Here is a 12513-nt window from a genome sequence, read left to right on the forward strand (position 1 = left end):
CGGTCTTACCGGCAGGGCGGCGGCGGCAGTACGGGCGGTCTCACGGGCCGGGCGGCGGCGGCAGGACCTGCGGTCTCATGGGCCGGGCAGCGGCGGCACCACGGGCGGTCTCACGGGCAGGGTGGTGGCGGCAGGACGGGCGGTCTCACGGGCCGGGCGGCGGCAGCAGGACGGGCGTTCTCACGGGCTGGGCGGCGGCGGCTGTACGGGCGGTCTCACGGGCCGGGCGGCGGCGGATGGACGGGCGGTCTCACGGGCCGGGCGGCGGCGTCAGCACGGGTGGTCTCACGGGCTGGGCGGCGGCGGCAGCACGGGCGGTCTCACGGACCGGGCGGCGGCGGCAGGACGGTCCGTCTCACGGGCCGGGCGGCAGCGGCAGGACGGGCGGTCTCACGGGCCGGGCGGCAGCGGCAGGACGGGCGGTCTCACGGGCCGGGCAGCGGCAGGACGGGCGGTCTCACGGGCAGGGAGGCGGCGGCAGGACGGGCGGTCTCACGGGCTGAGCGGCGGCGGCAGCACGGGAGGTCTCACGGACCAGGCGGCGGCAGGACGGGCGGTCTCACGGGCCGGGCGGCGGCGGCAGGACGGGCGGTCTCACGGGCCGGGCGGCAGCGGCAGGACGGGCGGTCTCACGGGCTGGGCGGCGGCGGCTGTACGGGCAGTCTCACGGGCCGGGCGGCGGCGGATGGACGGGCGGTCTCACGGGCCGGGCGGCGGCGGCAGCACGGGTGGTCTCACAGACCAGGCGGCGGCAGCACGGGCGGTCTCACAGACCAGGCGGCGGCGGCAGGACGGGCGGTCTCACGGGCCGGGCGGCGGCGGCAGGACGGGCGGTCTCACGGGCCGGGCGGCAGCGGTAGGACGGGCGGTCTCACGGGCCGGGCGGCGGCAGGACGGGCGGTCTCACGGGCAGGGAGGCGGCGGCAGGACGGGCGGTCTCACGGGCCGGGTGGCGGAGGCAGGACGGGCGGTGTCACGGGCCGGGTGGCGGCGGCAGCACGGGCGGTCTCACGGGCAGGGTGGTGGCGGCAGCACGGGCGGTCTCACGGGCCGGGCGGTGGCGGCAGGACGGGAGGTCTCACGGGCCGGGCGGCGGCGGCACCACGGGCGGTCTCACAGGCAGGGTGGCGGCGGCAGGACGGGCGGTCTCACGGGCCGGGCGGCAGCAGCAGGACGGGCGTTCTCACGGGCCGGGCGGCGGCGGCTGTACGGGCAGTCTCACGGGCCGGGCGGCGGCGGATGGACGGGCGGTCTCACGGGCCGGGCGGCGGCGGCAGGACGGGAGGTCTCACGGGCTGGGCGGCGGCAGCACGGGCGGTCTCACGGGCAGGGTGGTGGCGGCAGGATGGGCGGTCTCACGGGCCGGGCGGCGGCGGCAGGACGGGCGGTCTCACGGGCCGGGCGGCGGAGGCAGGACGGGCGGTGTCACGGGCCGGGTGGCGGCGGCAGCACGGGCGGTCTCACGGGCAGGGTGGTGGCGGCAGCACGGGCGGTCTCCCGGGCCGGGCGGTGGCGGCAGGACGGGAGGTCTCACGGGCCGGGCGGCGGCGGCAGCACGGGCGGTCTCACGGGCAGGGTGGCGGCGGCAGGACGGGCGGTCTCACGGGCCGGGCGGCGGCAGCAGGACGGGCGTTCTCACGGGCGGGGCCGCGGCGGCTGTACGGGCGGTCTCACGGACCAGGCGGGGGCAGGACGGGCGGTCTCACGGGCCGGGCGGCGGCGGCAGGACGGGCGGTCTCACGGGCCGGGCAGCGGCGGCACCACGGGCGGTCTCATGGGCCGGGCGGCGGCGGCAGCACGGGCGGTCTCACGGACCAGGCGGCGGAGGCAGGACGGGCGGTCTCACGGGCCGGGCGCCGGCGGCAGGACGGGCGGTCTCACGGGCCGGGCGGCAGCGGCAGGATGGGCGGTCTCATGGGCCGGGCGGCGGCAGGACGGGCGGTCTCACGGGCAGGGAGGCGGCGGCAGGACGGGCGGTCTCACGGGCTGAGCGGCGGCGGCAGCACGGGCGGTCTCACGGACCAGGCGGCAGCACGGGCGGTCTCACGGGCCGGGCGGCGGTGGCAGGACGGGCGGTCTCACGGGCCGGGTGGTGGAGGCAGGACGGGCGGTCTCACGGGCCGGGCGGCGGAGGCAGGACCGGCAGTGTCACGGGCCGGGTGGCGGCGGCACCACGGGCGGTCTCACGGGCAGGGCGGCGGCGGCAGGACAGGCGGTCTCACGGGCCAGGCGGCGGTAGCAGGACGGGCGTTCTCACGGGCCGGGCGGCGGCGGCTGTACGGGCGGTCTCACCGGCCGGGCGGCGGCGGATTGACGGGCGGTCTCACGGGCCGGGCGGCGGCGGCAGGACGGGAGGTCTCACGGGCTGGGCGGCGGCGGCAGCACGGGCGGTCTCACGGGCCAGGCGGTGGCAGCAGGATGGGCGGTCTCACCGGCAGGACGGCGGCGGCAGTACGGGCGGTCTCACGGGCCGGGCGGCGGCGGCAGGACCTGCGGTCTCATGGGCCGGGCAGCGGCGGCACCACGGGCGGTCTCACGGGCAGGGTGGTGGCGGCAGGACGGGCGGTCTCACGGGCCGGGCGGCGGCAGCAGGACGGGCGTTCTCACGGGCTGGGCGGCGGCGGCTGTACGGGCGGTCTCACGGGCCGGGCGGCGGCGGATGGACGGGCGGTCTCACGGGCCGGGCGGCGGCGTCAGCACGGGTGGTCTCACGGGCCGGGCGGCAGCGGCAGGACGGGCGGTCTCACGGGCCGGGCGGCGGCAGGACCGGCGGTCTCACGGGCAGGGAGGCGGCGGCAGGACGGGCGGTCTCACGGGCCGGGCGGCGGCGGCAGCACGGGCGGTCTCACGGGCAGGGCGGCGGCGGCAGCACGGGCGGTCTCACGGGCCTGGCGGCGGCGGCAGCACGGGCGGTCTCACGGGCCGGGCGGCGGCAGCAGGACGGGCGTTCTCACGGGCCGGGCGGCGGCGGCAGGACGGGCGGTCTCACGGGCCGGGCAGCAGCGGCACCACGGGCGGTCTCACGGGCAGGGTGGTGGCGGCAGGACGGGCGGTCTCACGGGCCGGGCGGCGGCAGCAGGACCGGCGTTCTCACGGGCTGGGCGGCGGCGGCTGTACGGGCGGTCTCACGGGCCGGGCGGCGGCGGATGGACGGGCGGTCTCACGGGCCGGGCGGCGGCGGCAGCACGGGTGGTCTCACAGACAAGGCGGCGGCAGCACGGGCGGTCTCACAGACCGGGCGGCGGCGGCAGGACGGGAGGTCTCACGGGCCGGGCGGCGGCGGCAGGACGGGCGGTCTCACGGGCCGGGCGGCAGCGGTAGGACGGGCGGTCTCACGGGCCGGGCGGCGGCAGGACGGGCGGTCTCACGGGCAGGGAGGCGGCGGCAGGACGAGCGGTCTCACGGGCCGGGTGGCGGAGGCAGGACGGGCGGTCTCACGGGCCGGGCGGCGGAGGCAGGACGGGCGGTGTCACGGGCCGGGTGGCGGCGGCAGCACGGGCGGTCTCACGGGCAGGGTGGTGGCGGCAGCACGGGCGGTCTCACGGGCCGGGCGGTGGCGGCAGGACGGGAGGTCTCACAGGCCGGGCGGCGGCGGCACCACGGGCGGTCTCACAGGCAGGGTGGCGGCGGCAGGACGGGCAGTCTCACGGGCCGGGCGGCAGCAGCAGGACGGGCGTTCTCACGGGCCGGGCGGCGGCGGCTGTACGGGCAGTCTCACGGGCCGGGCGGCGGCGGATGGACGGGCGGTCTCACGGGCCGGGCGGCGGCGGCAGGACGGGAGGTCTCACGGGCTGGGCGGCGGCAGCACGGGCGGTCTCACGGGCAGGGTGGTGGCGGCAGGACGGGCGGTCTCACGGGCCGGGCGGCGGAGGCAGGACGGGCGGTGTCACGGGCCGGGTGGCGGCGGCAGCACGGGCGGTCTCACGGGCAGGGTGGTGGCGGCAGCACGGGCGGTCTCACGGGCCGGGCGGCGGCGGCAGCACGGGCGGTCTCACGGGCCGGGCGGCGGCGGCAGGACGGGCGGTCTCACGGGCCGGGCAGCGGCGGCACCACGGGCGGTCTCATGGGCCGGGCGGCGGCGGCAGCACGGGCGGTCTCACGGACCAGGCGGCGGCGGCAGGACGGGCGGTCTCACGGGCCGGGCGCCGGCGGCAGGACGGGCGGTCTCACGGGCCGGGCGGCAGCGGCAGGATGGGCGGTCTCACGGGCCGGGCGGCGGCAGGACGGGCGGTCTCACGGGCAGGGAGGCGGCGGCAGGACGGGCGGTCTCACGGGCTGAGCGGCGGCGGCAGCACGGGCGGTCTCACGGACCAGGCGGCAGCACGGGCGGTCTCACGGGCCGAGCGGCGGTGGCAGGACGGGCGGTCTCACGGGCCGGGCGGCAGCGGCAGGACGGGCGGTCTCACGGGCCGGGCGGCGGCAGGACCGGCGGTCTCACGGGCAGGGAGGCGGCGGCAGGACGGGCGGTCTCACGGGCCGGGCGGCGGCGTCAGCACGGGCGGTCTCACGGGCTGGGCGGCGGCGGCAGGACGGGCGGTCTCACGGGCCGGGCGGCAGCGGCAGGACGGGCGGTCTCACGGGCCGGGCGGCGGCAGGACCGGCGGTCTCACGGGCAGGGAGGCGGCGGCAGGACGGGCGGTCTCACGGGCCGGGCGGCGGCGTCAGCACGGGCGGTCTCACGGGCCGGGCGGCGGCGGCAGCACGGGCGGTCTCATGGGCAGGGCGGCGGCGGCTGCACGGGCGGTCTCACGGGCCGGGCGGCGGCGGCAGCACGGGCGGTCTCACGGGCCGGGCGGCGGCGGCAGGACGGGCGTTCTCACGGGCCGGGCGGCGGCGGCAGGACGGGCGGTCTCATGGGCCGGGCGGCGGCGGCAGGCCGGGCGGTATCACGGGCCGGGCGGCGGCGGCAGGACGGGCGGTCTCACGGGCCGGGCGGCGGCGGCAAAACGGGCGGTCTCACGGGCCGGGCAGCGGCAGCAGCACGGGCGGTCTCACGGGCAGGGTGGTGGCGGCAGCACGGGCGGTCTCACGGGCCGGGCGGCGGCGGCAGGACGGGAGGTCTCACGGGCTGGGCGGCGGCGGCAGCACGGGTGGTCTCACGGGCCGGGCGGCGGCGGCAGCACGGGCGGTCTCACGGACCAGGCGGCGGCGGTAGGACGGGCGGTCTCACGGGCCGGGCGGCGGCAGGACGGGCGGTCTCACGGGCAGGGAGGCGGCGGCAGGACGGGCGGTCTCACGGGCCGGGTGGCGGAGGCAGGACGGGCGGTCTCACGGGCCGGGCGGCGGAGGCAGGACGGGCGGTGTCACGGGCCGGGTGGCGGCGGCAGCACGGGCGGTCTCACGGGCAGGGTGGTGGCGGCAGCACGGGCGGTCTCACGGGCCGGGCGGTGGCGGCAGGACGGGAGGTCTCACGGGCCGGGCGGCGGCGGCACCACGGGCGGTCTCACAGGCAGGGTGGCGGCGGCAGGACGGGCGGTCTCACGGGCCGGGCGGCAGCAGCAGGACGGGCGTTCTCACGGGCCGGGCGGCGGCGGCTGTACGGGCGGTCTCACGGGCCGGGCGGCGGCGGATGGACGGGCGGTCTCACGGGCCGGGCGGCGGCGGCAGGACGGGAGGTCTCACGGGCTGGGCGGCGGCAGCACGGGCGGTCTCACGGGCAGGGTGGTGGCGGCTGGATGGGCGGTCTCACGGGCCGGGCGGCGGCGGCAGGACGGGCGGTCTCACGGGCCGGGCGGCGGAGGCAGGACGGGCGGTGTCACGGGCCGGGTGGCGGCGGCAGCACGGGCGGTCTCACGGGCAGGGTGGTGGCGGCAGCACGGGCGGTCTCACGGGCCGGGCGGTGGCGGCAGGACGGGAGGTCTCACGGGCCGGGCGGCGGCGGCAGCACGGGCGGTCTCACGGGCAGGGTGGCGGCGGCAGGACTGGCGGTCTCACGGGCCGGGCGGCGGCAGCAGGACGGGCGTTCTCACGGGCGGGGCGGCGGCGGCTGTACGGGCGGTCTCACGGACCAGGCGGGGGCAGGACGGGCGGTCTCACGGGCCGGGCGGCGGCGGCAGGACGGGCGGTCTCACGGGCCGGGCAGCGGCGGCACCACGGGCGGTCTCATGGGCCGGGCGGCGGCGGCAGCACGGGCGGTCTCACGGACCAGGCGGCGGCGGCAGGACGGGCGGTCTCACGGGCCGGGCGGCAGCGGCAGGACGGGCGGTCTCACGGGCCGGGCGGCAGCGGCAGGATGGGCGGTCTCACGGGCCGGGCGGCGGCAGGACGGGCGGTCTCACGGGCAGGAAGGCGGCGGCAGGACGGGCGGTCTCACGGGCTGAGCGGCGGCGGCAGCACGGGCGGTCTCACGGACCAGGCGGCGGCAGCACGGGCGGTCTCACGGGCCGGGCGGCGGTGGCAGGACGGGCGGTCTCACGGGCCGGGCGGCAGCGGCAGGACGGGCGGTCTCACGGGCCGGGCGGCGGCAGGACCGGCGGTCTCACGGGCAGGGAGGCGGCGGCAGGACGGGCGGTCTCACGGGCCGGGCGGCGGCGTCAGCACGGGCGGTCTCACGGGCTGGGCGGCGGCGGCAGGACGAGCGGTCTCACGGGCCGGGCGGCAGCGGCAGGACGGGCGGTCTCACGGGCCGGGCGGCGGCAGGACCGGCGGTCTCACGGGCAGGGAGGCGGCGGCAGGACGGGCGGTCTCACGGGCCGGGCGGCGGCGTCAGCACGGGCGGTCTCACGGGCCGGGCGGCGGCGGCAGCACGGGCGGTCTCACGGGCAGGACGGCGGCGGCTGCACGGGCGGTCTCACGGGCCGGGCGGCGGCGGCAGCACGGGCGGTCTCACGGGCCGGGCGGCGGCGGCAGGACGGGCGTTCTCACGGGCCGGGCGGCGGCGGCAGGACGGGCGGTCTCATGGGCCGGGCGGCGGCGGCAGGCCGGGCGGTATCACGGGCCGGGCGGCGGCGGCAGGACGGGCGGTCTCACGGGCCGGGCGGCGGCGGCAGCACGGGCGGTCTCACGGGCCGGGCAGCGGCGGCAGCACGGGCGGTCTCACGGGCAGGGTGGTGGCGGCAGCACGGGCGGTCTCACGGGCCGGGCGGCGGCGGCAGGACGGGAGGTCTCACGGGCTGGGCGGCGGCGGCAGCACGGGCGGTCTCACGGGCCAGGCGGCGGCAGCAGGACGGGCGGTCTCACGGGCCAGGCGGCGGCAGCACGGGCGGTCTCACGGGCAGGGCGGTGGCGGCAGGACGGGCGGTCTCACGGGCCGGGCGGCGGCGGCAGGACGGGCAGTCTCACGGGCCGGGCGGCGGAGGCAGTACGGGCGGTCTCACGGGCCGGGCGGCGGAGGCAGGACGGGCGGTGTCACGGGCCGGGTGGCGGCGGCAGCACGGGCGGTCTCACGGGCAGGGTGGTGGCGGCAGCACGGGCGGTCTCACGGGCCGGGCGGTGGCAGCAGGACGGGAGGTCTCACGGGCCGGGCGGCGGCGGCAGCACGGGCGGTCTCACGGGCTGGGTGGCGGCGGCAGCACGGGCGGTCTCACGGGCAGGGTGGTGGCGGCAGCACGGGCGGTCTCACGGGCCGGGCGGCGGCGGCAGGACGGGAGGTCTCACGGGCTGGGCGGCGGCGGCAGCACGGGCGGTCTCACGGGCCAGGCGGTGGCAGCAGGACGGGCGGTCTCACGGGCAGGGTGGCGGCGGCAGGACGGGCGGTCTCACGGGCCGGGCGGCGGCTGCAGGACGGGCGGTCTCACGGGCCGGGCAGCGGCGGCACCACGGGCGGTCTCACGGGCAGGGTGGCGGCGGCAGGACGGGCGGTCTCACGGGCCGGGCGGCGGCAGCAGGACGGGCGTTCTCACGGGCCGGGCGGCGGCGGCTGTACGGGTGGTCTCACGGGCCGGGCGGCGGCGGATGGACGGGCGGTCTCACGGGCCGGGCGGCGGCGGCAGCACGGGTGGTCTCACGGGCCGGGCGGCGGCGGCAGCACGGGCGGTCTCACGGACCAGGCGGCGGCGGCAGGACGGGCGGTCTCACGGGCCGGGCGGCGGCCATGGCAGGATGGGCGGTCTCACGGGCCGGGCGGCAGCGGCAGGACGGGCGGTCTCACGGGCCGGGCCTCGGCAGGACGGGCGGTCTCACGGGCTGAGCGGCAGCGGCAGGACGGGCGGTCTCACGGGCCGAGCGGCGGCGGCAGCATGGGCGGTCTCACGGGCCGGGCGGCGGCGGCAGGACGGGCGATCTCACGGGCAGGGAGGCGGCGGCAGGACGGGCGGTCTCACGGGCTGAGCGGCGGCGGCAGCACGGGCAATCTCACGGGCCGAGCGGCGGCGGCAGCACGGGCGGTCTCACGGGCCGAGCGGCGGCGGCAGCACGGGTGGTCTAACAGGTAGAGCCTAAGTGACACCAGATAAAGTCGAGCAACATTTATGGACTCAAGCCTGATATTCACCTGAGAAGGTGTTGCCTTGTTTTGACCCCCAGGCTTTTTGTGACCCATGGAGCTGCCCCCCCCCTTATATCATGTATTTCATAAGCATATAATGTCATGGTTTTACAGTTAGGCTGTGAGCTCAGTTTCTAAAAAGCACCTCTTGAACGGGTTATTTTGGGATTGATTCAGGTTGGCCCCCAAAGCAGCTCACTTCAATTCAATGGTCTTCATCAAGAAGCACCCAGCCACGCATGACCCCTCCTGCCCCTTCTCATCCCAATCTGGCCACAGCAGAAGCTAGGCTGGTGCTTCCATTTGGAACTATGGAGTTCTCCGCTGGTTTCTGGTGGGCCTGGACTCCGCATTCCTACCTCCAGGGCTGGGCATGGCCCTCCCAATCTAATTCGCCTCTGCTCTCACAGTCAGGTACATTTTGGTGGGAAAGGGAAGGAAGGAGTATGAGCTGGTTGGAATCATGCTGAAGCAAACACATCCTAAGCTGGGTCTGAACTGCAGGAGGGTTTGGACTTGGCTCATAAAGAGCATGAGATGAGGCTTGAAACTGGAGAAATCTCTTCCGTTCAAAGACTTAGTGGCCTCAATAAATAAATGAAAACAGCTTATTTGGATGAGCAAAGGATTATTATTATTATTATTATTATTATTATTATTATTATTATTAGTCTCCCCACCCTGATACATAGCGGAACAAAGAGAAAAAAAGATATATAATAAACCAGCAGACACACAAAAATCAATCTTTAAAGCAGGCAAAAATAAATACATATGAACTTATACCAGCTTTAAGGTGTTTCCAATAGTACATATAAAAATGTAATTTTAAGAAAAATCTTAGCCTTCCAAAGGTGAAGACTTGTCCATCCATTAACGGAATACCTGTATGATTGCTGCCTGCAGTAACTTGCGCACTAGGTCATGGAAGTGTCCGTATCGGAGTCAGACATCCCCTAAGTTGGAGCAAAGCCACTGTAAGTGCATCTTTTATTATGTATGCATTCATCTTCTATCAAAAAACATTGTCCATATATATTAGACATGATAGCAGTGAATGCAGCTGAAGTTGTACAATTAAATAAAAAATGTGTAAATGCTAAAGAACATTTGACAGTTAAATTGCGAGGAATAAAGAAACCATAAGAAACATTAGAGATAATTGCTTTTTATATCGGTCCTGGAGGTTTTGCTGAACATGATTAGAAGGGACCAGCTGGTTAAAGGGGTACAGGTCGGAGTTAAACAGTACAAACTGAGAGCATTCGCAGATGACTTGGTACTTACATTACAAGAGCCAGACACTAGTACTAAAAGAGTCTTAGAATTAATTCAAGAGTTTGGTCAAGTCGCAGGATTTAAACTGAATAAATTAAAGACTAAGGTATTAGAGAAAAATTTAACAGTTACTGAAAGGGAGAGGTTCCAGAATGAAACGGGTTTAACTGTGGTTAAGAAAGTGAAATACTTGGGGATTAACATGACAGCTAAAAATGTGAATTTATTTAAAGACAATTATGAGAAATGCTGGACGGAAGTAAAAAAGGATCTAGAAATATGGTCAAATTTGAAGCTTTCACTGTTGGGCCATATTGCTGTGATCAAAATGAATGTATTGCCTAGAATGTTGTTTTTGTTTCAAACATTGCAAATCGTGGACAAGATGGATTGTTTCAAGAAGTGGCAGAAAGATATCTCGAAATTTGTCTGGCAGGGAAAGAAACCCAGAATAAAACTTAAGATTTTAACTGATGCAAAAGAAAGAGGGGGATTTGCCCTGCCGGACTTTAAACTTTACTATGAATCAGCAGCTTTCTGCTGGTTGAAAGACTGGCTGCTTCTTGAGAACACAGACATTTTGGATTTAGAAGGTTTTAACAATATTTTTGGGTGGCATGCATATTTATGGTATGATAAGGTTAAAGCTCACAAAGCTTTTAAAAATCATATTGTCAGGAAAGCATTATATAATGTCTGGATTAGATATAAAGACCTGTTGGAAAATAAAACCCCAAGGTGGTTGTCGCCAATGGAAGCTAAGGCTGTGAAAAAACTCAATATGGATGCCAAAAGGCCCGAAATATTGGGAAATTTTGGAACAAGAGGGGGATAAATTTAAATTGCAGAGTTTTGAGAAATTAAAAGACAAAGTGAGAGACTGGCTCCATTATTACCAAATAATGGAGGTTTTTAAGTTGGACAGGAAAATTGGCTTCCAGGTGGAAAAATCAAAATTAGAAACAGAACTGATAGAACCCAATACTAAGAACTTGTCAGGAATGTATAACTTGCTGTTGAAATGGAATACACAAGGTGAAACAGTGAAATCAGCTATGATAAAGTGGGCACAAGATATTGGTCATAACATTATGTTTGCTGACTGGGAACAGTTGTGGAACACCGGTATGAAATTTATGGCATGTAATGCCTTAAAGGAAAATATTATGAAAATGATTTATAGGTGGTACATGACCCCAGTCAAGCTTGCAAAAAATTACCACTTGCCTGATAATAAATGTTGGAAATGTAAAGAAACTAAAGGTACTTTTTTCACCTTTGGTGGACGTGCCCAAGGATTAAGGCTTTCTGGGAAATGATATATAATGAAATGAAAAAGGTATTTAAATATACCTTCCTTAAGAAACCAGAGGCCTTTCTCCTGGGCATTGTTGGCCAATTGGTGCCAAAGAAAGATAGAACATTCTTTATGTATGCTACAACAGCAGCAAGAATACTCATCGCAAAGTATTGGAAGACACAAGATCTACCCACCTTGGAAGAATGGCAGATGAAGGTGATTGACTATACGGGACTAGCAGAAATGACTGGCAGAATCTGGGACCAGGGGAAAGAGACGGCGGAAGAAGATTGGAAGAAATTTAAGAACTATCTTAAGAAACATTGTAAAATTAATGAGTGCTAGAATGATGTGGTTTTAGAAATTAAATGGAGTACAGCTGTAAAGATTAAGTTAAAAGAAAAGAAAGGTCGACAATTAGATAAAATTAAGGGTGAGGATTTGCTGAACTAAATATTTGAAATAGGAATGCAGAAAGGGGAGGTATGAGGAGGTCGGTGAAGTAAGTTTTAAGAAAATAAGGTTTTGAAATTATACTTGTTCTTTTTTTGTGTTTGTGTGTATTGTTTTGTTTGATATAATTTGTAAAATCTTAATAGATATTTATATATATATATAAAAGAGACATTAGAACAGGCATTCCCTGTTTCCAGTTCCTACCTCAAAGTAAAACGCCATGCCGATGGCTCTCTTTTTATTGTTTGGAGAGCACATATATTCACGTGCCAATCGGGAAATCCCCCTGTACTCTTTGGTCGAGGAGCTGAACAAGGTCCTGAAACATAAGAGTAAGAGCAAAGGATTCACAAGCCTGAAGCTGGCAGGAAGAACCGCTCAGTGTTCCTGCACAACAACCACCACCACCAGGTTACTTGAACGCTGAGCAGAGCCTCCCACCTGCATTCGCTCCATAAGACGCACACACATTTCCCCTTACTTTTTAGGAGGGGAAAATTGCGTCTTATAGAGTGAACAATATGGTACATTTTCTGAAATAAATAAGAAGTTTATCCCCATTTCCCCAGAAAGCAGGCCTTGCTCTTCATGCCTCACCTGCCAGTCCTTTTCACCTTCTTACCTTGCCAGAAGACGAATGCCTTTGAAAAAGCTTTCTGGACTTGACAGCATATCCCAGCAGCTTTGCAACCCCAAAAACTCTAAATCGTCAAGGTATTCAAGACGCCCAATCAGTTGTTTCAGGGCCTGCACAGCGATCCTGAGTCAAGTGAAGGAATTAAGAAGATTATATTTTTAAAATTTGTATACTGCCCTTCACCTGTAGATCTCCGAGCAGTTCACAACATAAAAATGCAAGTTAAAAAGCACAAAATACAGAATAAAAACAAGAACCAAAGCAAACCAATAACTCCTCTCCCTCCAACAAACACAGTTGAAAGGGCATAGGAGGTTAATCAGCCAATGGCCTGATTGAAGAGGACCATTTTTGCCTGGCATCTAAAGGCACCAGGCAAGCCCCTCTGGGGAGAGCAACCCACTAATGGGGAGCCAC

The 12513-nt window shown here is 67.2% G+C and overlaps 1 protein-coding gene across 1 annotated transcript in view; it reads right to left on the minus strand.

Moving 5' to 3' along the window:
• Positions 1 to 11763: 11763 nt before the first annotated feature.
• LOC308587201 (maestro heat-like repeat family member 5) overlaps positions 11764 to 12513 on the minus strand; it is a 38554-nt gene continuing 37804 nt past the window's right edge. The window contains exon 14 of the mRNA XM_081194577.1: positions 11764 to 12219. Coding sequence (XP_081050703.1) covers positions 12078 to 12219 — 142 coding nt within the window. The 3' untranslated portion in view covers positions 11764 to 12077. The remainder of the gene's footprint in view (positions 12220 to 12513) is intronic.

This window comes from Podarcis bocagei (genome assembly GCF_964188305.1).
Source record: "Podarcis bocagei genome assembly, chromosome: 5".
Lineage (NCBI taxonomy): Eukaryota > Metazoa > Chordata > Lepidosauria > Squamata > Lacertidae > Podarcis > Podarcis bocagei.